The sequence below is a fragment of the Monodon monoceros genome, unplaced genomic scaffold, assembly GCF_005190385.1.
Source record: "Monodon monoceros isolate NGI ecotype Baffin Bay Population unplaced genomic scaffold, NGI_Narwhal_1 Super_Scaffold_2, whole genome shotgun sequence".
Lineage (NCBI taxonomy): Eukaryota > Metazoa > Chordata > Mammalia > Artiodactyla > Monodontidae > Monodon > Monodon monoceros.
In genome coordinates this window covers 81,875,860-81,903,851 of record NW_021703776.1, presented here as the reverse complement: position 1 = coordinate 81,903,851, position 27,992 = coordinate 81,875,860, and the positions used below count along the sequence as shown (strand labels likewise).

At 50.4% G+C, this 27,992-nt stretch overlaps 1 protein-coding gene across 10 annotated transcripts; it reads right to left on the bottom strand.

Annotated features, from left to right (window-relative positions):
* Positions 1-1,265: 1,265 nt before the first annotated feature.
* Positions 1,266-27,904, bottom strand: CCDC136 (coiled-coil domain containing 136). 10 transcript variants are annotated; one of them, XM_029233921.1, is made up of 18 exons: positions 27,794-27,904; positions 26,903-27,010; positions 25,123-25,377; positions 24,965-25,039; positions 18,836-19,159; positions 16,504-16,615; positions 15,754-15,922; positions 15,364-15,504; positions 14,885-15,043; positions 14,435-14,605; positions 13,839-14,024; positions 11,988-12,182; positions 11,296-11,523; positions 9,305-9,805; positions 8,708-8,929; positions 7,347-7,628; positions 6,388-6,681; positions 1,266-1,603 (listed from the first exon to the last, which is right to left on the bottom strand). In XM_029233921.1, the coding sequence occupies exons 1-18, from the start codon at positions 27,849-27,851 to the stop codon at positions 1,493-1,495; spliced, it is 3,591 nt and encodes a 1,196-aa protein (XP_029089754.1). In that variant the 5' UTR covers positions 27,852-27,904; the 3' UTR covers positions 1,266-1,492. The 10 variants fall into 10 exon arrangements, 8 of the variants coding, with proteins under 8 accessions (XP_029089754.1, XP_029089746.1, XP_029089749.1 ...); XM_029233913.1 differs by having other exon boundaries at positions 14,963-15,043; positions 27,794-27,890; XR_003795289.1 differs by having other exon boundaries at positions 1,551-1,603; positions 6,120-6,681; positions 14,963-15,043; positions 27,794-27,890.
* Positions 27,905-27,992: the final 88 nt, after the last annotated feature.

The following is a 27,992-nucleotide window of genomic DNA, read 5'->3' as shown; positions in this document are numbered from 1 at the left end:
AGCAGTGCCCACCTCAGTACACACTCTATAGGTATGTGCTGCTTTGTATATTGGGGTGAATGAAACAAACTCCTCTGGTATCAGGTAGAAAGGAGGCAGAGAGAGGGTCCCAGGAAACCGGCAGTCACGGGGGCCGTTCTGCCCACCGTGGCTTATGAATACACATGCGGGCTTTCATATGGGGACGTCCACGATGAGAACAACCAATCACAAAAGCTTCCGCAGGAATGAAGGTCAACAGGAACACTCACAAATTATCCTCATCATTCTGCTCATTCCCACTTAGATCCATTCTCAGTCCTCTGCCCAGCTGGCTCTGAACTCCAGGAGGCTGACCCTGAAAGACTGTCACCTGGGCATCTCTGCTCTCTGGCTCCCAGTTGGGATCAGCCAATGAGACACACCAACAGGGAACTGGAGAGTGGGAAGAGAGGGTGGGGGGAGCACATCAACTTCCCACTTCCTCATGGCTCTGATAAGGGCCACACCCCCCCTATGGCCACCATGTGTGTCTGGGGCCCCGTGCCAGGCCTCCAGCTCCTGCTTCCTCCCTTTTCCCCTTCAGGCCTGCGACGGTAGCCAGTTCCCCCTGTTGCTGGTGCCTGGGGACTTCACTATTCCTCAGTGGTTCTAACTGCCTTCTATACATAATCTGTTCATTAACAACTCTTACATGAAAGCCTTTTTTTTTGGCTGCGCTGCGCAGCTTGTGGGACCTCAGCTCCCCAACCAGGGATTGAACCCGGGCCATGGCAGTGAAAGCCCGGAATGCCAACCACCTGGCCACCAGGGAACTCCCTTCAGTTTACTGCTGGGACCCTGAGTGATTATTAAGTCATCTCCGAGAGCAAATCCCTCGACAACTCATAAGAAGGAAGGTCCACACGCAGATCTTCTCAGGGCACCCTTCCCACAGTAGACAGATGTGGGCACGAGACCCAAGGGCAGGTCATTTGCCCCCCCCCCCCGTCACACAAGTACCCAGATCATTCCATTTCTCTGTGCCTAGATAAGTTCCTTGAGATTAGGGTTAGTAGGTACAGACCAATCCAGTTGCGATTCGGCTGGCAGCACAAGGAGCCAGCATCATTTCTTTCTTTCTTTCTTTTTTTTTTCCTCAGCCTCATTTCTGAGGTCACTTGTAGGGTGAGAAATAGTACGTAGGAGCCAGAGCCTTAAGTGAGCACCTGGTTAAAGGGGAACTGCTCTGTTCTGGTTGTGCTGTGAGGTAGTTAACAAATAAAAAGCCACAAAGTCTCATGTGATTCAGCTGATGTTTAATTACAAGGAACCCAGGTTCTTAACACGAGGCAGGAGATGGGAGCCAGCAGCTCCCCACAACGAGCCTTTCCGGCCTGAGTGGCTGAGGCTAAGGAGATGGGGACACATGGAACACGCGGGTGGGGTGGGGGCTCTGGCACAGTGTGTCCTGCCCAAAGCTGAGGGTAGTGGCCACTGCGGATCTGCCTCCTCGGCTGGCCCAGGCCTGCCATCACTCCACGAGGCAGGACTCTGTCTCCTGCGGTCGCATGTTGGGTAACACATACAGAGCCACAGCTGCAAGGGCCAAGAACACCATAGGCTTCCACATCCCAAACATGTTCTGTGGGGACCAAAGACAAATGGTGAGTGCCCAGCCTTCCGAACTCCTCCCTAAGCTAGAGATCCCCTGCCTACTGGTGCTGGAGAGATACCTCAGAAACATCATAATGGTCCAGTCTCTCTTATCTCCTGGGTAACCGCTGCAGACAAATGTGGGCTTAGTCCTGGCACCACTAGGTATCTGGAACAACACTACGTGGATGACCTGAGCTGGCTGCCTGTATTCATGCCCCGGGGGGTGAGAAGAACCAGCTCCTGCGTGTAGGAGCAAACTCAGAAGCAGATTTCAGAGAATCCAAACGGTTGCAGCAAAGGATCAGATGCCACGGCAAGGAAAAGAGGGTAAATTTGGGCCCCTGGGAAATGCAGCAGCATCATTAAATGCCTGACGGAGGAAAAGTGAACTCAGGAGGATGATAAGACTGGGGGGGGGGGAGCGAAGAAAGTGCACCTGAGTACAGCAAACATGAGGTTCTTAGGCAGCCCAGACCGTTTGTGGAGAATGATGTCCTTGAAGGAGACTGAAGGAAGTTGGTCACTGGCCCAGGGAGGCGAACACCAGGGTCATTAAAACACCTCCTTGGAGAAAACAGGAGAAGTAAAGAGCAGGCTGACGGCAGCCTGCTGTACAACCATTTGTACGTGACTGATAAGCTGGATGAGGGCCTGGAGAGGAACACTCCAGAGGCTCGCCCTCACCTGTAACTTGCGTGAAGATAAGAAGGTGGCTGGTCACCCCTGAGGATGAGGTGAAGCTGGTTGCAAAAGTGAGTACTTTGAAACCACAGGGTCAAGATTAAAAATAAACACAAAGCTTCATAGGTGAGAACAGTGGACAATGGACTAGATCTAATAGAGATGAATGGAACATTCTGCCTTGGATCCAAAAAATCAACTGCAGGCAGAGAAAGGGGAGAGAACGCTTAGCATATGTGCAAAAGGCTTTTATAAACAATACATGAAATAAGTTAGCAATGTGATATTAGTTATCAGAGAGCTAACGTGATCTGAGGCTGCACGAAGAAGCTGCTGTATGGTGTCTTCCTACTTACTTGGGAGCAACCAATGAAGAGAGACGATAAGGGGAAACATGATTGGAATTTTATCTGATGCTAATATTAAGTCCTTAGAATCTGATTCACAAGTTACTGGCTGTATTACATAACCCCTCTATGCCTTAGTTTTATCACATGTAAAATGATAGCTACCTCAGTGGGTTATGGTGAGAATTGAATGAGTTAATACTTACCAGATGATTAAACAGTGCCTGGCATATAGCATGCATTATGTAAGAGTATGCTCTTTTTATTATTTACGTGGTGTTTTATCATTTATAAAGTACCTTCATATAAATGAACTCATCTGTTCCTCACATGAGGAAGCCAGAGGATTTATCATCCTTTCCTTACATTTGAAGAAACTAATGTTCAGGTTATGCATTTTGCCCACTGGGACTAAGCTCTAAGAAACAGAGACAGACTCACCCAAGATGTCTGCCCGCCTGTCAGCCACACTTTCTACCCTACTCTGCTGCCTCAATTTCTGGATGGGAGCTGCATGCTGGGCCGTAGCCAGGCTCTGGGTATAACAGGCTCCTCCAAGAGGACGCTTACCCAGGAGTTCCTTCCTCTCACTCTGGTCAGGCCCGGCTGGGTTTGAGTTGGTGAAAGGTTATGGCTGAATACTTTGGGTCTCATCCCACACGGACCCAGAAATCTGGGAGTGTACAGGGAGCGACCCCTCTCACCAAAGGAGTTAAAGACTGACCGTGGTGAGTAACTGGAATGTCTAAAAGAAGAAAGGAGAAGGGTTGAAGAGAAAAAAAAAAAAAAAAAAGTGAGGAGGAAAAAAGGCAGGACAGAAAAGGAAATAGTGATAAATGCTACCCACAAATGCTCCAGCGGTCACTCTGAACCTATGCAGTGAGCCAACTACACTCCATTTACAGGGATGTGAGAAGAGAGGGTGGGGGAGTGGGAGTGGCAGGGGGAACGTGGGAAAGGAGCCAAAACAGGCCAAGAGAGAATAGTTTATGGGTCCGGAAGGGTTCTACCTTGGGCCATGAGACTACATTCTGCCTCCTGAATTTGGTGCCCTGTTGACAGATCAGATTATGTGGACTGGTGCCCAGAATATATCAGTTTGGTTCCCTGAAAACACTGCATTTCTGGTTAGTGGAAACTTCTCACCAATACCACATTCTCTCCAGAAAGCCTAGCTTGGGAAGCCGATTACGATAGAATCTGACCCCCAAAAGGGATGTGGCATTCTTGTTCTGATTTTTTGGAGACTAGAATCCCCAAACCAGAGAACTTCTCAGTAGAAAGTATATAATAGGATAAGAGTTTGATGCCAAGGCTGAAGGACGAATCGAGGTTCTCCTCATACAAATGACCTTTGGGGATCACAACTCTCCAGACCTCCTCTCTCACCCAAGTGGGGAGGCAGTGATTCCTTATTTTGCCATCCTGGGTAGTGACCGTAGTGAGAGCTTGGCTCTGGGGCTAAACAAAGACAAAGAGCAGCCAGGCCAGCCTTGCAGTCAGACATCAGCTCATCAGTAGTCGTCGAGGGAGCTTTGAAAGTAGCCACAGTGCTGGGATCATTCAAATTTTTCCCAGCCAGAGTACAGAAACTCAGACTATGTCAATGGCGAGCATTCCAATTCCGTACAAGTTAGGGAGACATTCTCTGAGATGTTATGGGCTTTGCAGCAGCCCAAGGAAAAGCCAGGGCTAAAACTCAGACCTGACTATCACCTGTTGTAAAATGGCAGAAGCAAGAAGCAAGCGGCTCAGAGAAAAGGGAAAGAGGAGAGGCCAGGGCAACCTGCACCCTCCCTCTATCCCTCAGAAGGAGGGGACGCAATACCAGTACCTGCGTTAGGACGATGTCTCAGCCCACCAGCACCAGAGCAAAGCCGATATGACCACCAGGCCTACGAGAGGCAAGGAGAAGATGGGGGGATTGGGGGCAGGGGATGGCTGCAACATATCAAATGAGAAAGAGGCACGAGGAGAGACCAGAGATGAGAGATGGTATAAAAAGACATAAACACATGAATCCAACAGATAATGAAGATGATAAAACAAAGGGAAAAGGGAAAGAGATCAAGAGGTTAAACAACAGGTAAGCGAGAGCAGCGGTATTTCTTCTCCGCTACTCGGGCCTGGTTCTTCCCGTGGGTCGCCTACGGGAGATGCAAAACTGCAAGGGTTAAGCAGCGGCGTAGGTCCAATTCGGGGCCACATTTTTGGCTTGTCATATCCCTCTTATACCTTGTCAAGCAAGGGTTATCTGCACCTAGACCTTTCTTGTAGGTCAGTAAGTGGAAAAGTGAAGCTCCAGAGAGTAACGCTGGGCTTTCCGGATGAGCAGGATGTCTACTTTGCCTGGGTCACTCTAGGAAGGGCAGCCTCCTGCCAGGCCACCTGTCCCTTTGTTAGCCGCGTGTTCTGGCTGTGTTCCACCAAGTCTCAGTGTTCTGGGACATCCCCTAGGAGTCTGATGCTGTCGTTGTGAGACAAAACGCACTAAAACAAGCTAACGATGGAGAAGGGCGAGCTCTTGACTGCAACCATCTTCCAGGGAGAAAATGAATTTGCAGGCGGTAATACATATGCCAGCAGAGCTGCCTGTAAAAGATGCAGGACCCACTGAGGCAAAGGGACGCCTCCATATGCAGACACAAGGAATGTACTTGATTGTGATGTAGAAAAATCCAGTTTCGTGTTTAGAAAGCTGGCACATGAGGCAAGGTAATCTATGAGGCTCTGAACCAGCATGTGGCAGGGTATGAAGAATTCAAAGAAACAGAACACTGGGGAAGGGGCTGTGGTTACTCCTAAACAACGTCCTAAACAATGGTTCTCTGCCATGAGGTTGACAGAGAACTGTAACTGGGTCCTTAGCCAGTGCTGCAGACTGAACTGCTGAAAATTCCAGATAACTTCGAGATGACTGGGGCATCCCACCACAAGAGACTTATTTTCTTCCCCTGTGTTTAGAAGGACAGAAAGAACCTGTACTGCAAACTGAGGACTTATTCAGGTACTACTCAAACCCTTCGGAACTCAGAGCCCCCGGTTAACTTCAACCAGGGCAGAGATTCAGCTAGTATGTTCCTGTATGGATGCGCCAGTTGTTAAAATACTGAAATATTTTTGTGCAGTTGGTACATTACCCAGGATACTCCCACCCGACCTCTCCAGATCCGGTAACTAAGGGGTCAGACCTCTGGCTGGTCTCCCAAGACCGGCCAACGGCTCTGCTGTAGAGACGGAAACATGCTATCACTTCCGATCGGCCCTGGCCCCCACTCTCATGCCCTGTAATATTACATAGAGCCCAGCAGGCGACAGCAGCCTCTCCACACCCCTCACGGCAACAGAGGTCAGCCCTAATAGGGCACCTCGGGAAAGCAGGACTGGGTGACTTGCCCAGGCTGACAGAAATGCGTGGTGCGGTGCTAGCGGAGGGTGAAGAACCCTCCCGAAGTGAGTAACGAGGGTTATTACCACATAAATGAAAGGAGGCAGGACTCTGACCGGCACGCCCCGGTTCCCAGAGAAGGTGCTTTCTGTGAGACAGTTCCACAGCCTTTCCCGCAGAGACTGCTCTCTCCAATCCCACCTCCACCTCCATTTTTCCCCAGTGCGATGCCTCAGAAGCTTGCTGGCCTCTACTCCTGTAGAATTCCATCCAAGGGCTGGGTCACACCTGAATGCTGGGCACCTGCGCCCAAGAGCCCATTCCCCACATGATCCTGCCTTTGGCTGTGGTTACCTTTTTGCTCTCAGAAGGCTTGAGGGGGATGCTTCCCTCTGAAGCTTCATCGTCCTCCTCCTCTTGGTCGTCGCCTTCTTCCTTACCCTCCTGGCTGTGGAACTCTTCATATCTCTCCTCCTGGTCTGCTTTGAATTTAACCTCTCTAGGACCTGATGGCTCAGAAACTAGTTCATCCCAGGACTCCTTTGTTTTGTCCTCAATTGTCTCCTTTGTTTCCTCTTCTAGTTCCTCTTTCGTTTGATTGTCCAAGGCCACATGGTTGGCCTTGTAGTACAGCACCACCTCCAGACTCTGCGAGGCAGAGGCAGTACAGGATGGGGGATGCTGTTACCTGGGAAGATGCCTACCCTCATGACGATGCTTAACTACCTCAAGAACACGCTGCTTCCCACAGTGCACAGACAGCACTGTGTCCTGGGACTGAACTGATGTCCCGCGCACAGTGGGGAGGGTGGCCACACCCAGCCTCTCTGGACCCGTACCACATCTATCTGGCCATTAGCCATTTCCAACCGTTCCCAGAGCTAAAGATTCTGCACCTCAACTGCTGCTTCCTACCCTTGCCTGGTGACCCCCCATTTTATCCAGTCCTCTTCCACCTATATGTACACAACTGCTTTGAGTAAATCCCCCTCTTTCCATCCATTTGGTCCTTCTCTTGGGCATGTGACCCAAGAAGAAGAACAGGGGCCCCAGAAAATTGCACTGGTCTAACTGAAACAGTCATCCAGCCTAGGGGCTCCAGGTCTGAGTGGTCTGTATTCCACTCTCCCCTTGACCTCACAGGAAAAGGGAGTACCAAACTGCTATTAAGATAGAACTACTCTAGACACATTAGAGATCCCAGAAGCTTCTCTACAAGTACCTCATCTGGTCGGAATGGTGGTGAAGGTGATTTTCCTTCCTAGGATCCCCTTTAACTTTCTGCTTATCTGGCTACCAAGGTTACTACTCACCTTTCTGCTCTCACAGCTGACCTCAGAACTCTCCAGGCTTGGCTTGGCCACCTTTTTACGTTTAACCCCATTGGCATTCTTATTCACGTTCCCATTGCCATTCGTTCCCTTGGTTTCTTTGGTAACAGAGGACCTTTTCTCTTTGAGCTGGTGAAGCTCTTCCTGGCAGCACTGCAGCTGCCCCTCCAACTGCTCCTGCACGGCCAGGAGCCGCCCCTGCTCATCCACGCTAGCCTGGTACTGTAGCTGCAGCTCCCGCAGCTTGGCCTGCAGTTCTTTGATCTGTTGGTAGTGGAGGCCCAGTTATCCATAGCTGGGCCTACGTGATCAGCCTGGCCCCTGCTTCAGAAATCTCCCTGCTAAAGCCCAGGGGGACATAGATAATACAGAAAACATTAAACTGTTAAAAATGAGCCTCTAAAGCAGTTTTAGAGGTTCTCCCTAACTTGAGGCACTTGATGACTTACATCTAACATGATCAAAAAAGGATGACTAAAATTATGTTTTTACTGTGAACTGTCAGGGGAATGACAAAAGGGCTAACCCCTTCTGAACCGTGGGGCTTTATTATGTAGTAGTTTTTGATGGGAACTCCTACTTTGCCCAAGCTATTTCTCTAATAGGTACCATCATTACTATAGGAACTGTGTTGTACTCCTGAGACTGGACCTGGGCTCCTGCACCTCACCCTGGAAACGGAGGCAAGTGCCAACCCTGCTCCCTACTCCCTGGTTTCGTCTTTCCTGGCTTCTGGCAGCACATCTTGGCCTCCTGGGGCAGGTACCAACACTAAGCAACCTAGGCCCACGTGTTTCTCGCTCTCTGAGCCTCCCCCATGCGTACAGTGGCCCCCACTGGACAGAGGACTACTCTTCGTCAGGGACAATGCCCTCTGTCCCACTCCTAGTGGACGCACAGCACTCTGCTTGGCATTATGAGAGATCCAAAAGAAGACACAGCCCTGTCCTTGAGGTGCTTACAATCTAGTTGAAGAGAAGAGACAAGGTGGAATACACACCAACTAAAGAAAATCGGAGGTAAAAAAAATACAACTCTATAGAAGTGCTCTAGGACAAAGGAGAACAGATGTGGCAAAGGGGAAAAAAAAAATCATTCAAGGAGTCTTGATGATCAGTAAATCCCAGCACAGTGGGCGCCTGAGAAACGTCCGTCAGTGGCACCACAGACTGCCCAGCCTCTTGGGGTTCAGCCCCTGCTCTGTCCCTCTGACCAGGAGGAGGGCAACTGTACAGAGCTGGCAATGGGCTCCTCTCTCTCTCCTCAGCCTCTCTGAAAGGGCTCCGACCTCCTCTGGCTCTAGGGACTCCTACCTGAAACCCTGCCTCCCTGAAAGCAGTTACCTCGTGCTCCTCATTTTGGGAGGCAACGGTCTTCTCCAGGCATTCCACGCACTCCCTGAGTTCCTTCTCGCAGGCATCCAGCTCTTCCTTCAGCCCCTTCTGCTTGTCTAGCAGGTTTCTCATCTGCTGCCGCAGCAGGTCGTGCTCCTCCTGGCTGAGCCGGTACATGGCCTGCACCCCCTGCAGCTTCATCAACACCGTGGCAACCGTGTCCTCAAAGCGCTGTGGAGGGCAGGGGAGCGATGACGGCACCCTGAGGAGCCCCTGCACTCCGCCCACTCTCTTCGCTAGGCCCTTTCTTGGGTACAAAACAATGGCCACAAGGATCTGAAGCTGCCCAGGGGGAATCCTGTATTTCTTCCCAGAAAGAGCACCATGACTGTGTTGATGAAAAGTCCTGAATCTTAGACTTCCATCCAGATGGAGCATCTCCGTATGAGGCAGGCAGAGTACCTCATTTATTTCCTGTAAGTTAGTTACCCTGCTCAGCTCTGAGCCCACTGCCCACTTCACCTCTTGTGCCCTTCCCCGTGACTTCTCTCTTAATAACACAAGAACCTTCTTCCCCTATCTGACCTGACATCTGGTTACTTTTACCTCCGTATCTTCAGGATCAGCAAGTTCGTCGTCCATGCTGCTGCTGACGTAACTCTTGTGACAGGCGTCAGAGCTCCTGCTGGTGCCGTAACTCCTCTTATAGGCAATGCTGCTGCTGCTGCTGCGGTAACTCCTCCCACAGGACTCCCCGGTACTGGTGCTACTGTCATAGCTCTTGAGGAGGCTCTCTTCGCTGGCCTGGCTGCTGTTGTAACTCTCGTGACAGCTCTCGTTGTCATCAATGTTACAACCTCTGCGACAGTTCTCGTTGCTGGTGGCCGTGGTCCCATAACTCTTCTTGTAGGACTCAAGGCTCATTTTCACAGAAGGGGACTGGACTTGGAGCATGTGAATTTCTTCCAGGCAGAGCTGCAGGTCGGCCTGCAGCCTCTTCCGCTCCTCTAGAAGCCGCTCCTGCTCCTGCTGCAGCAGCTCCTGCTCAGCCTCACTGGCCTCGTACAGCTCCTGCAGAGCCTGCATCTGGGCGATGATCACCTTGGACTGCCAGGAGTGGGCGGGGAAACAGCATCGTTACCCTAGACACTGCGGTCCTTCTAGCTGCACCCCTCCTGGTGCGGATGTCTGAGAGCACAGGTCAGAGCACTGCACACCTTACCCTCCCGTCTCACCACAGCCTAGATCTTTGACTTTGCCTACAGGTAACTGGCATGTGTCAATTTTTTGCTCACTGGAGAAAATCTCCCTGGACAGATCACGATTTCTGGCCTCCCATTTCTGCTGGTTTCCATATGCTCTGGTAACTTCCCATCTCACTGGAAGCAGCACTGAGTGGATCTCAAGGTCACTCAGGCTCCCTCCCCTCCCCTCTTCTCAGTCAGGTGTATCCATTATCCTGACCTCTGGGGCTCAGTCCCCTCCGCCACCCCCAATTCTAAAATCAGCCCTGGCCTTGAATATGAGCATATGAAGAACTTCTTCCTCAGAAGATGCAGACTTGGAATCAAGGTCTCACTACAAGTCCCTGTCGTAGTGAGGGACTCCTCCTGCCTCAATTCTGAATCTGGCCCCTGGGCATGTTTCCCAGGCCCTCGGGGCCTGGCTTCTTGGGAGCTGATGCCCAGGATGAGATCTGATTGGTTAAGGGAATATTTTATACCTGGTTCCTGGTGTCTGCTATCCAGGCTTAAATCTGACACCCCTGGAATCTGACCAAATCTCAGTTTGGACTTCCACTATTCCCTACATCTATCTGCCTATCTAGGCTAATACCTGAACAAATCGATTGAAATTGAATAAACTTCAATTTCAATGAATTGAAACTGTCTACCTGCCCTTCCTTGCCCCCACTGAGGCCTCAGACCAAATGCATCTCCCAACCCTGAACAGACTTGTCTAGAAATCTCCTTCAGTGTGACCTCAGAGGCATGACCACTTGCTGGTGCTTGAGACCCATGGATTCTCTAGTCCAACGCCTCTGACCAGGCTGTTATTGCCACAAAGTTCCAATGAAGACAGTGAGGTCAGTACCAAGAAACCCCACACGCTGGGAATTCTTCCCTTGGAAATAAATGGCCTCAGATGTGCCTCATGTAGAACGCCAAAAGGTTACAGATTTTGGTCCCTGGAAAGCTTCCTTCTCGATTACCACCGAGTTCATGAGGAAAAGATGGCATGTTTAGAGTCAGTCCTAAGGGATCCAAACAAACGCTAAGTTGATCTACTTCCAAATACGTCTGGAAAATGAGATGCTGAAGAGATTGAGTCAAATCATCAGGAGATCACAAGCTTCCAGGTCCTCTGGTTTCTAAGTGTTCACAGTGCTTCAACTGGGCATCCATCTGAGGGAGCAGCTAAGGCCGTACCTAAAGCCACATCTTAATGAGCCCCTGAGTGGCTGCGAGGGTGGAGCTTTAGCTTCATCCTTGCGCCCGGCAAAACAGGGCTTCGGAACTCTGACCCCTCTGTGGCGCCCCCTTTCCCTACAATGCTGTTGCCCCCAGAACTATCTCCCTGCCTCTTGCTATAGTTACCTTGTTATGACCACATTTTGAGGACTCAGGCCATTTGGAGTCCTTCGGATTCTCCAACACTTCCCGGAAATCAGACTCCTTGAAACGTTGCAGCGCTCCGTGCAGTTCTAATTGTTCTTTTAATACACTTTCTTGATTCTGTATCAGTTTTTTCTGCTCCTCCTGCATGCCTTGGTAGACCATCTGTAGTTCACACAGGTCTTGTAACTTTGTAAGGAGCTCCTGACTCTGTGAGGCAGAGTGGAAGGAAGAGGGCTAGAACTGTGGTGGTTACACAGCAAGACCTCTGCCTCCTTCCTGCTTGGGACCCTTCCCTTAGGGGGGCTGGCTCTGCACAGCCCATCTGGGACAGGAGGGGAGTCTCTCTTTGGAGACCTGCTAGTTGAGTAGTAACGACCTCATATGTTTGGATGCATTTTGCAGTTTGCAAAGTGCTTTCAAGTACATTTTCTCCAGACGGACTGAATATCTAAATATAAAATGCTGGACAGATTCCAGAGTATAGGATGTATTTTAAGATTTAGAGCCCTAATCAGCTATATTGAACAGTTTTGTTTGAGGAGGTTGGTGAGAAAGTAAGGAGTGGTTGGTTAAGAAGAGAAAAAGTTCCATCCCCACCCTTTTACTTCTCCCAAGTACAGTCACGTCTGGGCAGCTCCTCACAGCTAGCAGCAGCCGCTGGCTGTGATTACCTTGTGGAAGAGACCAGATCTGGGGAGCGGGAACGTGAGCCTGTGCAGCTCTTCGTGCAGCTGGCCCTGCGCCTCCTGCACCCTCCTCTGCCTCTCCAGGAGCTCGCACTGCTCCATCTGCAGCCGCGCCACCTCCTTCTGGCTGGCCTTGTACCTCTCCTGCAATTCTGTCAGTCTGAAGAGCAGTGCGTCACACTGTGGACGGGGCAGGGCGCGCAGGGGTGCTTACTCTGGGAGGCAGGCTCCCTGGCGTTTCTCTGCCCCGTGCGGTCAGCAGAGCACTCCGTGTTCTCTTACCTCTTGTGATTCACCAGGGTCTCCCACCCTGTAGTCACCTTAGACTGATCACCCCAAGCCGCACTGCGCCCATACAGGCCTAGATGCTGAATGCGAACCCCAGCAGGCTGCTCAGGACTGAAGTTTGGCTCTGCTCTAAATTTTGCCTACTAGTTCTTTCTGAGGGCAGTTTTCGAGGGAGGTTATCAGCGCCCCTCCCTTCTCATTTCCCCACCTCCACTTCCTCTGGTAGATACTATTTTCCCACCCTGCAGGGAATTCTAGTTCCTGTTACTCTCCAGTTGTTTCTGTAACTATGCTCCTTACCAATAAGGACTTACTTTCACCCTAATTTTCCCCATTTTTGTTTTCATAATCAGCTTTAAGAATCTTTAGAGAAGTATGAGCTGTTGCTGAATTTGGGTTGAGAGGACTAAATCATCCCATGATTCCAAAAACCCAAATCTTCTAGTATCAAACTAATCTCAATGTTCTTTTAGGAGAGGAGAAGAGGCTGGCTCTGTATGCCAGCAAGCTTCTCCCTTCCCATAGTTTCTTCCACTAGGAGAGAAAGTGGACCCCCCGGATCTCTAAATGGACAAGTTATGGACCCCCTGGATCTCTAAATGGAATGGGAGTGGCGGGGCGGGGGGGGGGGGGAAGTGAGCCTGGCTGTAGAAAGGCAGGTGGACTATTGGGGCAGCCCATGTAACGTCCCCAGTTCTGTGTCTTCTGAAGGCCTTTCCCTGGGGATATAGCCTACTGTTGGCTGTGGCAGGAGCTACTGAGTATTCTGGCAGAAGGCGACTAGCTCCACCATCTTTTGGAATCTTGCACCTTTTTTGCATCATGCTTCAACACTTTTCCATTTCCTGTCAGTGGTCAGGAGCTGAAAGTACTCAACAAGGCTAACTAATAATGACTTGCATTTTATACACTATGGAAAAAAGGGTAAGTGAAGAAGGAAGGCCTTATTTATCACTACCAGGATTTTTTTTACTGAAAGAAAGTGAGATAAGAGTAGTGTTCTGTTCAATTTAAAGAGGGTAAAATTCAAGCTTAGAATTTAACTACTCTGAAGTCACAGAATAAATCCTGAAAAGGCCTAGGTCCTTCTAATACCCAATTAGCACTCTGGGCACAGACCATGCCTTTTGACGAGAGCACCTACAATCTGCCTCAGAAAACTGGACCTTCTCTTTCTAGTTCTAACAATCATAGTTGTGTATATGGGCCTATGTATATGTTCTTTTCCACGAATGACAAGATATCACTACAGTTCTAACAATAAGGTATAAATGTCTACACACATGAAATCATGTGTGAAATCTTCAGGTGTTCAGACTGGATCCAGAGGTATTGATTCTACTAAGCTGTGGCTTGGGCTCAAAGTCAAGGTCAAGGCAAAGTTTTAAAGTTAACAGCATGGGGCTCTGCCTGTTTTCTGCCTTTCTACATACATCTGTGATTGGACAGGAAGTCCATCAAGCCTCTTGGTTGGATGACTTCATCTTTTGCCGCTATACCTCCTCTCTCCAAGGCTCAGGAGATCTCACCTCTCTTAATCACAATTACCTTATCAGCACACTTTCCCTTGTCCTCTGGGATGGACTGGGTGGTCTTGAGCTGCTGCAGCTCCTGCTGGCAGAGCAAGAAGTCCTGCTCGAGCTGATCATACACGTGCTTTTGCCGCTCCAGCGCATCCTTGCTGGTCTGGTACAGCCACTTCATCTCCTGCAGCTGGGCGTGCATCTCTGCATTCTGGGGCAGGGGAGGCAGACCCCGCCATCATCCCAGAAGCCCCCATGGCTGCACTCTCTCCTCTCAGGCAGGGACTAAAGGGTCCTGTCCTTTCCAGTTCCAGTTTCATCCCAGCGGGGACTACCTGAGATGGACCAATCCCTAACAGGCTCTACACAGAGACCTGGGACTTCCTCTTTTGGAAGGTGGGGAAGGGAAGCAGCTTCCTTTTTACAGCTCTTTCTGATTTAAAATCGAAGGAAGCTGAGCGCATCGTGACCCTTTGAGATCACGTTGCCATGAAGCACTTTTTTATCTCCCTCATCGACAGCTCCTCCACAGAACTCCACCACCCCACTCCTCCTGTGGACTTGTCCTCTCATGGGAGGCCCTGCCGTGCTACGTTCTCCCTCACCTGAAGCTTCGTTTACCTTCTCTCTGCTCTCTTGGAAGGAGGCCACGATGCCCTTGAGGTGCTGCACCTCCGCCTCGTGGCAGTGCAGGCTGTCTTGCAGCTGCTGCTGCACGGCCAGCAGCTTGTCCTTCTCACACGTGATGTTCTGGTACTGCAGCTGCAGCTTCTGTAGCTGGCACTGTAACTCCTGCGGTGGAGGGGGCCTTGGGCAGTACCTCTGGGATCCTTAACCCACTCACGCTTCTGCTTCAGTCACTCTCAGACACAGACAGTCTGAGAATCCACTTCTCCCTGCCCTGCACTTACGGGTGTCCTCTCACCCAACAGAGGACTCGAGGGCGGCTGGAGTTCTGTACCTGTGGTGCCGCACAGGTGGCAGCTGGAGCTATTTCAGCACTCAACTCTTATCCCCCTCTCCCCAAACCTCTGGCACCTAAGTGGCCCCTCACCTCGGGGTCGTTGTTACCTTCTCACTCTGGCTTTCTACGACTGTGGGTTTCATAACTTTGAGCTGCTGGAGCTCAGCCTGAAGTTGTAGCTGTACCTTCAAGAGCTCATTCTGCTCATCCTGGCTAGCATCATACTTTTGCTGCAGGGCACAGAGTCTGGTCCTCAGCTCCTCGCTCTGCGGTGGGGAGGATGTGGGAAGAACGGTTACTCTCGTGAATCAGCAGACCCCTCTCCAGACCAGAGTGGTTCTTTTCCAGACGCAGACATCTTGAGGCACTCCCACAGGCCTATGGTTTAGTTTCTTTTCTGCGGCAGACACTCGATAACGACTACCATTTCTAGAATGCAATGCTGTGTGATTTCTCCAATTGCTCTCTGGTTGCAGGGCAAGAGTCAGCAGAGCACAGCCTTCCTCTGCGTTCATCCTCCCCGGAAATGGCGACTCCACGTAGGCCCTTCTGCCCTCCCCGATGCCCTTCCCCTGTCAGTGTTTACCTGGGTGACACTGTGGGAAGTCTGAAACCGAAGCACCTCATCCTGTGCACACTTGAGCTCCCCCTGCAGCCGTCTCTGCTCCTCCTCACTGGTCCGGCGATGATGCTGTAGCTCTTGCAACTCACAACTCAATTTCTTACACTGTGTGGGAAACGCAACAGGAAGGAGGACTTACGACAGGTACCATAGGCTCTCTGGGAACAGGCTTGGGCAGAGTATGTCATTCCTTTTACCGGAATATTCAGTAAAAGGCAAGCAAGTGAGACCCTGGAGTCCTATCTCTTGCCACAGCACCTGCCTCCCTTGTCAGCCTCGTGTCTAAGGAGGTGCTGCGGCCACAGGCCAGGAGAAGGTGGGAGCGAGGCCGTAAAGGGGCCTGCCTTTCCCTACCTCGTTCTGCATGTCATGCATCTGCTCCTCAGCTCCCAGCAGCTGCTGTCGCAACAAATGCATTTCAGGATCCGGCTCCAGGAAATCCTCTTCTGAAGTCTGAGACTCTGCTGACTTCATACTCCCTAGGGCTTGGGACTCCAGGCACCTTTCTGTTGCTCTTTGTGTCCTGTAATCCAGAACCCCAGAGTCATGTTTGGGAGAGAGCTCTGCCCGGCATCGCCTGCCAAGTGTGCTTGGTCCTGATGTCTTCATTTTAGGCAAAAGGAGCCTTCTATAGTGATTCACCTCTCAAACACACCTAGGAGATTATAGAAAAAGTCCCCAGCACCTCAATCTGCAAAGGTATGTCTGGCTCTGGGAGACCCTGAGAGTACTAATCCAGTCGGGCTCGAGGCTGGGCCTGGAGTCACGCCAGCTCCAATCTGGAGGTAATATACCATCAGACTGAATCATGCCTGGGAGGACAACAAAGTAATTGCTTCTTATCTGCTCTAGGGCAGAGCAAACCAGACCTAATGCCTAGAATGGAAGAAAACTAAATTTTAGAACTCACTCAATTCTAGTCCTGAGACATCTGGGTTGGACCCCAAGACCTACTTCTTGGCAGCATCCATATCCTTTGGATACCAGGGAAAGGACCGGCTCACCAGGACCGGAGGGAGGCTCATTAGCCTGGCATCTGCCTTCACCAGTTCTACTCAGGGAAAAGCCCAGTCCTAAAGAGCCCCGCCAGCCTCCAGGCTGTACCTCTCACTCTCCAGATCCGCAAGCTGTCCTGTGAGGCTACTGTTGTTCTCCTGGAGGGCCTGGTACTCCTCGTTCAGGAAGCGGTAGCGGTCCCGCAGTTGCTGCAACTCTTCTGCAGAGGACAGGCAGAGAGGTGAGATCCCAGGGAGGAAGCACTGACGACCAGCCCACAATTTTCCTGCCTAGAAATCTGGCTGCAGAAAGCTGAAGAGTTTCTTTTTCTAAAGACAGATGAGATACCACATGCAGAGGCTTAGAAGGCAGGGCCCGGAAAGTTCTGCACCGCTGTGAGTCTTTATCCTCTTTCAGTTAGCTGCCCTTCTTTTCAACTTCCCAGAAGATTGCCCTGTGTGCCCATCTTCAAAACCCCAACCAAGGGGTTGGGTAGGGGTGGCAGGGGGAAAAACACCAACCAAGACAGTCTTGAGATTTTTAGGAGCTTGCGAGGGTTTAAGTAAGTTTTTGGTTTCCTGAATTTAAAGTTTCCATTCAACTGTTCACAGTTAGTTTCCTCTTACACTTTTAGTACAAAAAGCTGAGAGTGTTAACTGCCAGATGTCATTCTGCCAGTGCCGGGCTTTCAGAGACAACCCAGGCATCCTTTTACTTCCTTTATTACCACACCAAATCCATCGGCCTGCACACGGCCAAGAATTCTTTCTAATGATCTTTTATCTCTGACAAAAAAGCCCACCCCGACCAAACCTACAACTCATCCGCAGGCGTCAGCAGAGATCTGGCTGAAATGTCCCAGCACATGTCCCTGAGTTCCAGATACCAATACTTTTTAATGCTGTGACAATATAAACACCCGTATCTGTTTTGTTTCTTCATGATTAAGAATTATTTCTCTCAGAATACTGCTGATACTTAGAGAACACCAGCTTGCTCGAGTTAGAATACAAGGCCTATCTTACCTGCTTTGAGATTCAACACCCTGAAATTCACTTCTAATGTTCCCTCTTTAGTCCAATCAAAAGCCCTCGGCATACTCCAGATTATCATAGAAGGAAGGAAGGAAACTCATCTTTAATGAAAACCAACCACGCGCTAAGCATTAGACTTGATGAGTCCAGCCTCGGATTCAGCTGTGTGTGAGTGCCTTCAGTACACTAGGCATTTCATTTAATCCCCCAAATAGTCATATAAGGTTTTCTTTCTTTCTTTCTTTTTAAATAAACTTTTAGTTTTAGAAGAGTTTTAGATTTACAGAGAAGTTGCAAGGATAGTGCAGAATTCCCCGGGAGTGTTCTCACCTAGTTTCCCCGACTGTTAACATCTTCCCATGGGTACATTTGTCATGACTAAGGAATGAACACTGGTACTTTACTGTTAACTAAATTCTATACTTCATTCAGATTTTTCTACATTTTCCCTAAGGTTCTTTTCCTGTTCCAGAATCCCATCCAGCTATAAAGTTTTATTAATCAATTTTTATAGCTATGGAAACTGAGGTCCAGGGAGATAATAACCAGGCTATTTATCCTGCTAATTAGCAGAGCTGAGATTCTGAACTTGGGTCTGTTTAACTCCAGCCCAAGCGTTCCCACTGTGCTGGCCTCCCTCTCCTAGTACACCAGCCCAAAAGCGCTTCTGAGAGGCCTGCTACAGCTGGGAAAACTTGCAGTTCTTTGATTCCTTGTTGATTGCCTCTGCTTGACCTGGCCTAGTACAGGGCCTCACATTATACCTAGATCATAAATCTAGCCTCAGAATAAAGGCAAACGCTCTGATGTCATGAAACCTAGCAGCTAGCTGGGAGACTCAGCAGAGCTCTAAGCTTTTGAGGACTCACGTATTACTGGAAATAACCTCTGTTCCTCTCCAGCTGTCTTGTGCTCTGGTTTGCTGCCCCCTAAAGCTTCTACTTGGGGAGGACTAAAGGAGGCTAAGAATTAGCATTGTGGGCATTCTGGGACTTGGGAGCAGGACTGGGAGCCCCTCACCCCAACCCACACAGAAAGTGACCCAAGCAAAGCACCATGATGCCAGGGGAGTGAGAAGCTTTCCAAGGTGACAGGCCCCTATACGCCCACCCCAGAAATGGAAACTTTTTCAGGAAGGGCTTTAGCATAGGCAAATCAGCAAATGCCCAATGGCTCTCTGAGGAAGAATTCTCAGGGTACAGCTCCATGGTGCTATTTCTTACACCATTATGGACTGGTTATATGACACCAAGTTTTTCTCTCTTACAGTCTTGAATCCAACATGGAAGCTTTTTCTAGAGGCTCCCAATTCATGATCTAAGCCCACCTTCCACCATCTTCTTGCGTACTATTTCCCTCTGCTTGATTTGACTGACAGACCAGGAGGAGGGCTGGCTTTCTCATACCTTGCATCTCAGAGAAATCTGAGAGACTTAAACTATTGGATGGGTCAGAGTTCTTCATTTCTATTTCTGCACGGAGGGAGGTGATCTCCATCTCATACTCTCCTCGGATGCGCTCCATGTCCTCGAGTTCATTCTGCATCCGGCAGAGATCCTCCTGCAGGGAGGCTATGTCGCTCTCATGTTCAGTCGCGGAGTCCTCCGCTGCTTGCCGCAGATTCTGGATCTCAGCCTGGGCCAAATGCAACTCCTGCTCTATTTCTTTAAGTTCACTTTCTTTTTCATGCTCTAACAGGGAAATCTCCTCCCGCAGAGACCGCAGCTCACCTGCAAAGCCCAAAGACGATCTTGAGATGATCAAGAGGACAAGTGAACTCATCTACCATATTCTAGAAGCACAAAGTTAAAGGCAGACTTATTTCTTATCTGGAAACTCCCGACAACCTGCTCTCTACCCCATCAGAGAAGTATAGCTTCACCTGATATGGAATAAAGGGAATACCTAAGAAGAGAACAGAGTGAATCTATGTAGCAAGGTGCAGTAGAAAAGTAGATCTTGAGGTTTGGCATCAAAAACAAATTAGGCTCCTCCAAACAAAAAGTATTAAGTGCTTCTATGAAATCGCCTGACAGTTAAAGACCAAACCTAATTTACAGCATTTTACTGATGCCCTGAGTCTTTCCAAAAAGCCCCTTACTAAAAAATTTACACAGACTATTCTCATCTATTCAGTCTGGGAGCTTAGAACTCACAGAGCCTCAGATCTCCCATGAACTGCCTGTGTAAGTACTGGTCCCAAAACAATGTGTATTTAGAGCTCACAGCTGAAATTCAAATATAGGTTCATCTCATGAGAAGCAAACATGGGAAAATAACCTAGATGCCAGTCAATAAGGGATAGCTTAAACTGAAGAAGGTAAAATAGAATACTGGCAGCCATTTAAAAGAAAGTGGCAGATCTATAGAGAAGACATGAGAAAGGTTCCATAATATACTAACTAGGAAGAAAAATGAGCTGTAAAATACATGGTATTATCTTATTTTTGCAAAAAATATTCATATGTATAATATATAACACAAATATACAAAGACATAGAAAAAGATCTGGAAAGATATATGTCCTAAACCATACAGCATAGCTGCTTCCGAGGAATGAGACAGCATGTGAGAGGGGCTTTTACTTTCCACATCATATATATCAGTGCTGTCTGACATTTCACAACAAGCTTATATTTTATAATAGGTTTTAATTTACAAAAGAAACGTGTCAGAGCTCTCAGTATCCGTGGAGCATCTCAAGGTTTCTGGACAGACGTACCCATCCAGGATCAGGAGACTAAAAGTGGAGCGAGAGTAAAAGGCACTGCCACCAACAGAGAATTCAAAATTTGGGAGTCAGGATTCAGGAATTAGTGAGGATTGGATTGGGAGGGTCAGGACCTTCCCACAAACTCTTTGCAAGGCACACTGTCCCCATCCCTTTCCCCCAACTCCTGTTCATTCTACTCACCCTTCAGATTTCAACTTTCCCTAGCCTCACCCCCAACCTCCGCAAAAAATTAAGCAAAGCCCTCCATTAAATGCTCTCATAGCCCCTTGTACTTTTTACAGTGTGTGTGTGTACATAAAACGTTGGTCTCCACTTGTAAGCTTCATGAAGACAGGAAACATGTCTGTTTTTCTCACCATTACAGGTTCAGGATCTGCCAGAGAACCCAGCATAATGCACTCAATAAATATTTGCTGTATTCATGCATAAATGAGGCAGGGATACATCTAGTCCACACACTTTTACTGAGGACCACGGGTACAGAATTACATGTTCGGGGTGGGAGGGAGACTCAAGAGGGAGGAGATATGGGGATATATGTATTTGTATAGCTGATTCACTTTGTTATACAGCAGAAAGTAACACACCACTGTAAAGCAATTATATTCCAATAAAGATGTTTAAAAAAAAAAGAATTACATGTTTGGGTATTTTTTTAAAAACTAGAACAGAACATGGAGGTTTGAGAATAAAAATTTGGACACACTGCAGACATAAATGCTGAGCGGACCAGGTGTCTCGGAGGCGAGGGTACGGGGTGGGAGTGGCACGGGGGTAGGTCTCCTGCCAACCTTACACGGGTGGCTCCAGCCACATCTTTGCCAGTCTCTCCTTCTCTACAACCATCCTAGCTGTCTCCTCTCTTCAGTCTATTTGACAAGTATTAATTGATCACCCCTGTGCCAAGTCCAAACATCTCCACTTAGATCCTCTGACTTCATTCCTGTTTGAAGGAAACAAAGCCCTTGCTCTTTCCACTACTGAACGGACACACAAGTCAACCGGCCATTAGGATAAAGGTCCGGGTGGGTGTTCTGTTGGAGGGCTGACCAACCTCTACTTCCCCACTTTGCCCTCAATGTTCGGGTTCAAAACTCCCTTAGGTTCTCCTCTGGGGTCTAGCCCTAAAAAATGACATTCTCAGATGCACTGGGGAACGGAGAAAGGTCGCGCTCTGCCTCAGAAAGCTCTTAACTAGAAACACAGAGGGGCGGAGGGGTGGGGCTTGCAGACAGGCCCCAGGGAGGGGCTTATCGGAAAGATGGACGGGGCGGGCCGGCTGGGAGGTGGAAGGGCCTGACCAGGGTTCCGAAGAGCTGCCGCCGGTTGACAGTGAAGCTGGGGCCATCGGGGCGAGGCCGAAGACCCGGGGAGGGGGACACAGTGAAGTCAGTTCTCACTCACTGGTTATGGCCTCCATCTTGCCAGAATCTCCCTCCTACCCCGCAAGTGGTCTCTCTGGGGGGCCCTCCCGCCGCCAGCCGGTCCCAGCCCCCAAGGGGCTGCGGCGGCCGGAACGGCCTCTCAACACCAGCTACCTCTGAGGCCGCGCGCGCCCCCTCTTGGCGGAAACGGGCAACGCACGTGCGCAAGGACTCGGTTTGCTCCAGCGAGGTGGGGTTTGGGCGCCTTCACCAGACCCGCAGCCCCACCCCCATCCCCGCGCTCAGATGAGATCCAATGCTCTACTGGATCCTTTCCTCCATCAGATCAACATGATCTACTGTGACCCATCCCCCCAAAACCCAAACACCAGAAGCTCTCCCTTGACTTCATTTCCCTTATTTCTCTGCTTCTCTTCAAGACATGACTGCGGGAATTATGGGTACTCACCTTCTCCATTTCACCTCCCCTTTCCTCTTCGATCCCGATACAATCAGGCTTCTATCTTCACTGAAATGTCTCAGAGCCCTCCATCTCGCCAAATCCAATGGCCATCTTACTTGACTTAGCAACTTCTGACACCACTGATCACTGTCTCCTTGAAGCACCTTCTGCTCTTGGCTTCCAGGTCATCAGATGCCTCAGTAGTTCCTCCTACCTCAGTCTCTTGTTCATTTCTCCTCCTCTATTGGACTTTTAAATTCTAGAGTAGCCCTGGGACTAGACCCTTTTCTCTCCTCTTTCTATATCTCTCCATGTGATTTCATGGTGATCTCCCTTGGATTCATTGGCTCTCCATTGGCTCCTTGGGAGCCAATGACTCCCAGATTTATATCTCCAGTCCTGATTTCTTCCCTGGTTCTAGATTCATATATCCAGCTGCTTCCTTAATATATTTACTTAGATGTCAATAGCCATTCCAAACTCAACATGTAGAAAACGTGTCTTAAATGGTTCCCCTAGCCCCAAAATTTGTTCCTTGTCAAGCTGTCCTCATTCCAATAAATGACACCACCATCTATTCAGTTTCTCGAGGTAAAGTCATCTTTCATGTCTCTCTTATCCCCCAATCCAATTCAGCAAGTCCTGAGAACTCCAACTTCAAATTACATTCTCAATCATCTCCATTTCTACAGCGCTAATCCCTCTAATCCAACCAATCATCATCTCTTGACTGGACTATTGCAGTTATTTGCTGACCAGATTCACTGTTTTGACTCCTTTCTCTTCATCCAATTTCCATACAGTAGCTGAAGTGCTCTTTTAAAAAACTAAAGTGGGGAGTGCCCTGGTGGCACAGTGGTTAAGAATCTGCCTGCCAAGGCAGGGGACATGGGTCCGAGCCCTGGTTCGGGAAGATCCCACATGCCGGGGAGCAACTAAGCTCGTGCGCCACAACTACTGAGGCTGCGCTCTAGAGCCTGCGAGCCACAACTACTGAAGCCTGTGTGCCACAACTACTGAAGCCCACGCACCTAGAGCCCATGCTCCGCAACAAGAGAAGCCACCGCAATGAGAAGCCCACACACCGCAACGAAGAGTAGCCCCTGCTTGCCACCAGCCCGCGCACAGCAATGAAGACCCAACGCAGCCAAAATAAATAAATTAATTAATTAATTTAAAAAAAAAATTAGCCAGCCTCCAGCCCTGGCTAATACCCTCCCATGTTTTTCCACTATACTTAGAATAAAAGTCAAACCTCTCAGCTGACCTATAAGGCCCTCTGTAATCTGAACTCTGCCTGCTTCTCAGAACTCTCTCTTACCCAAGTCCTCCACATGCATTTTGCTCCAGCCACAATGGCCTTTGTTCTGTCCCTCAAACACATGAAACTCATTCTTGCCTCTGACCTTCTGCAGTTGCTGGTTCATCTGCCTGGTGTGCACGTCCCTCAGATCTTCCTCATTATTCAGGTCTTAGCTCAAATGTCCTCTTCTCAGAGGACTTTTATAACTACCATATCAAAAATAAACTGGGCTTCCCTAGTGGCACAGTGATTGAGAGTCCACCTGCCGATGCAGGGGACACGGGTTCATGCCCCAGTCTGGGAAGATCCCACATGCCGCGGAGCGGCTGGGCCCGTAAGCCAGGGCCACTGAGCCTGCGCGTCCGGAACCTGTGCTCCGCAACGGGAGAGGCCACAACAGTGAGAGGCCCGTGTACCACAAAAATAAAATAAAATAAAATAAACTTCCATCTTACCCCATCTCTCCATATCATATTGTTATATTTTCTTCATAGCATTTATTGCCACCTGAACTGGTGGTGTTTGTCTATTTTCTGCCTCTCCCCATTAGAATGTACTCTTCATTAGGGGAGGGATCTGGTCTATCTCGTTCATAGCTGTTCCTCCAAGTATACAGGCACTCAATAAATGGTTGACAAAACATTTAAATTAGCCCTATTTTACAGTTAAGGAATTGAGTCTCAGAGAGATAAAAATGACTTGCCCAAGATCACAAAGCTTGTTATGTGGCAGAGCTGGGCTCAAGAATCTAGGTGACCTGAGACCACTGCTCACACTCTTTTCCCTGAGCAACATAGCTCCTGCAGTTTCTCTCCTTCCCCTCCCCTCCCACCTCAGCCTGTTTATTGTCTACTTTTCCTGCATCTACCTTTGCTTACATCTTCTTTCCTTTCTCTTTCCCTCCTCCTCTCCCACCTTGGCTTGCTCCTCTCCAGGCCTGCTTGCCGGCCTCCCTTTTTTTTCCATTTATACTTCTCTTTTGGCTTGATCTCAGTTCTCCCTGGAGAGTCCCTGCAGTTTTCTAGGACAGCTCCCAGGAACCTTCCAAAAGCCCACAGATGTAACAAAACCTGCCTCTTTATTTGGCGGCGCAGTGGAATGTGGGACGACTGCCTTGCTGCTTCCCAGACAAAGGCACGTGGGTGTTAGAAGAAAGGGCTTTTGGGGCCACCAGCTTGGTGTTAGGGAGCAAAAGAAGCATTCTCATCTGCCTCCCTTAAAAGATGCAGAGAGCCCCTCCAGTCACTTCTCATTGGCTCACTGCTCTTCCCATGATGCCCTTGGAGGGACAGGCAAAAGCAATCTGGTTTGGAATTCAACCTTGACTACCTACCTGTGGACTGACCAGGAGAACAAAGAGAAAAAGGGATGCAGGTGTGAGGGGGAGAGACTGAGGAGAGAAAAAGGAGAGCGCCTCGGAAAGGGAGTGAAATGGGAGGGCAAGAAAGGGAAGGAGGGGGAACAGAAGAGCCAGTTAGAGGTGCAAAAAGAAAGGAAAAAAGAGGAGGATGGAGAGGCAAGGAGAACAGGGCAAGAATAGTAGAAGAAAATGAGGAGAAAGTACCGAATTCGGTTCCGATGGTCTGCTATGTCTGCTATCCCTCAGCCAAACCCTCAAGAAAAAAGTACTTGGATGACCACTTGCCCTCCAGTCCGAGCGCTAGGATTTACCTTGGAGCTGCTGAATCTGCTTGGTGAACACCTCTGCCTGCTGGGCGCTGGCCAGCCGCTCATCCTCCAGGAGCCCTGCAGTGACGGGGAAGCTGGCATCAGGCCTGGGATCCAGTGCCTTTGGGCCCAGGCCCTCCGGCCCCATCACAGGCACTCACCCTGCAGCTCCAGTGAGTCGTCCTCATGCTGCCCTGCCAGTTCCCGGGTCTCCTCCAGCTCTGCCACCAGCTGCAGCACCTGAGCCCTCAGCTCCTCCAGCTCCGTCTCCGTGAGGCTCAGGCCCCGGTGCTTGCCAACCGACAGGGAGCCCACGCTGCCACTTTTCTGCACTTGATCATCCTCTTCTTCCACCTCTTCTTCCTCTTCCTCCTCCTCCTCTTCCTCCTCGTAGAGAGCTGGGAGTAACACTTCCCCTAGGGGAGACCCACCCCCCGCCACCAGCGAGTAAGAGCCAACTTCCTTTCCACAGGCCTTAGAGGGCCCTCCAACTCACTGTCCCAGGGCAGAGATGGTATAATAGTGCCACCTGGTGTCCCCCAAAGAGCCCCTGGGCAGGACATGCATGCATGAGGAGGCTTCAGGTGTGAGAGTCAAGTTTGGAGGTAGCCCATCCCCCTCCCGGGCCCTTTCTGGACCAATGTTGCCCCTGGTGGCCTCCAAGTACTGCCTTCAGGCAGACTGGGCAGCCAGGTGCTGGCTCAGCTACGTGAAGCTGGCACAAGGATACCTGCTTCTTCCATCCTCGTCTCTGGGTAGCAGGACAAGTAGTCAAGAAAGATTCAGACACCGGGTGTATCTTTAAGCCAAATAGGGCAAGAATTATAGTTTGGGGGTTTGTACAAAGTTTACAAATGATCCGGGTGGCTTGTGAGAAATTAGCCTTTCCATAATAAGAAAGGTTGCCTGTCAGCAGGTAGAGAAAGAGAACATCTGAATGAAATGACTCTAAATGTTTTATTGGACAAACACTGGGGCCCTTTCAAATATATTCTATCGAATAGTCTTTGGAATTTTCTACTAGGTCCACTTTTCTTTTCCCTGCTGAGTGTCAGGAGATCTCCCTGCTGACCACAAGGCAGTTTTAAGGGGGAAGTCATAGGTTGTACTTGGGTGTAAAAGATAGCCTGACATTTTAACGCATTAAGAAACTGGGGTGTGCGAGTCCTCAGCCTCTGGCTGGCGAGCACGCCCTCCTTTGCTGCAATGCAGTTCCTCTAAATAGAAAATCTTATCTGGATGGTAATAGTTTGCTTTGTTTTAAAATTTGGAATTTCTGATCTTTGTCCAATAACCACAGCCTAAGGTTCATCTGGGACCCCTTGCATCATCTGTCCCCCTTGGGGAAGCAGGACTGTCCATATTCAGTGTGCATAGGGACCCTTCACAGGAGTCCTGGAAACAGGACCAGCATCCTTCCAGGCTCCTGGTGTTGGTGGGGATACATGTGTGTTGGGAGGTTGGTTGGCCTTCTCACCAGCCCTGCTCCCAGGCTCCCTCTTTCAGGCGGTAAGATAGCCTAGAGAACCAAAGCCACAAGGCTTCCATTTGAAGTTAGTGGTGGTGGCACCAGAAAGACAATTCACATGCTCGCTTCCCTGCTTTTCAAAATAAGAGACAGCTTGGGATCTGGGTCTGGAGGCAGTGAGAACAAACCCCCTGCTGACAGGCTGCTTCAAAGCTCTGTCCAACAAGGCCTCTTTCTCTGTCTGGCAGCTCCCCTGGGACACACAACCTGGTTACCTGGTGATCAGGACTCCAAAGGGATGTACCCTGAACTTCCCTCAAGCCCTGAGCCCTGAGGAGGGGTGGAGCGGGCTGAGCTGAACTGGGGGGAAGGGCTGTGTCCTGGCTCAGAGTTTTGGGGGTCAGAGGGAGGAAGGAGAAGTGAAGGGAAATTGGGTGAGGGGGATGGAAAGAAAGCTTTTTGGGAAAACTCACCCTCCATAGCTTGCATCCCCCGCCGTTCCAGGGACCCCCAGCGTTGGCCTTTCTTCCTCTCACAACCCTCTGATACCTCGTAGGAGCCTGAAGTGGTCACTGTGGGTCCTGTGAGAAGGGAGAGAGGAGGGATTGTGGGATGGTAGGGGCGGCTGGGGAGCAGCTGGCGGGGGGAAGGGACACACCTTCTAGCCCTTTGGAGCCCTGGGTTTTTCATCCCGGTGGAAGTACTTGGCTCACTCTGCCAAGAGCTGCAATTCTCCTCCCCAGGCCGCCCCTCACGCTGGGCCTACGGGGACACCGCCCTGCACTGCCCAACCTCTCCTGCACCCCCGTTCCAGGCTCCTCTCCCTTGCACAGGCATAAAGGGTGTGTGTCTCTTTAGCCCAGAGGGGACAGGGGGGAGATGGGCAGGGATGGCAGAGGGCGCGACCCAGTGCAGAAGAGGCTGAAAGGCTGAGGTGGAAGGGGAAGGGGTTGATGGCGGGCAGGGGTCGTGTGGGAAGGGGCTCTGCACCGGAGCCGCTCCCCTCCCCTACATTCTCTCCCTGGACTTCGTCCACCCCACCCCCGCCCCGCGCTCAGAATAGTTGGGGTTCCGAGCGGGTGCAGGGTTTGGAGCCCCCAGGGCTGGAAGCACCGTTGGTCTGGAGAGACGAGACTGAGAGGGCTCAGGGGAGAGACTGCCAGGGAGGATGCGGCCGGTGTGAGGAAGACCCAGCCCGGAAAGATGGAGACCGGGCCTGGGTGGGAGGTGGGCTGGAAGGAGGAAGACTTAGGACGTAAAGGTGGGGAGCAGCGGAGGGGGGAGAGGACGTGGGGGTCTGGAGGGAGGAGAGATGGAGAAGAGGAAGGAGCGGCGATGGAGTGGTGAGGGAGGGGCGCTCTGACCTGGGCCCGGGCAGCTCCAGCCCGCTGCGCCCGCGCCGGCCCCGGTGCCCGCCTCCATGGCCGCTCGCGCCGCCGCCGCTGCCCGGAGCAGACGACGCCGCCGTCGCTGCCGCCGCCGCCGCCGCCGCCGCCGCGAGGCCGGGGACCAGAGCCGGATGCTCAGGGGAAGGGAGGGCGGGCCGGCCGAGGGGGCGGGGCC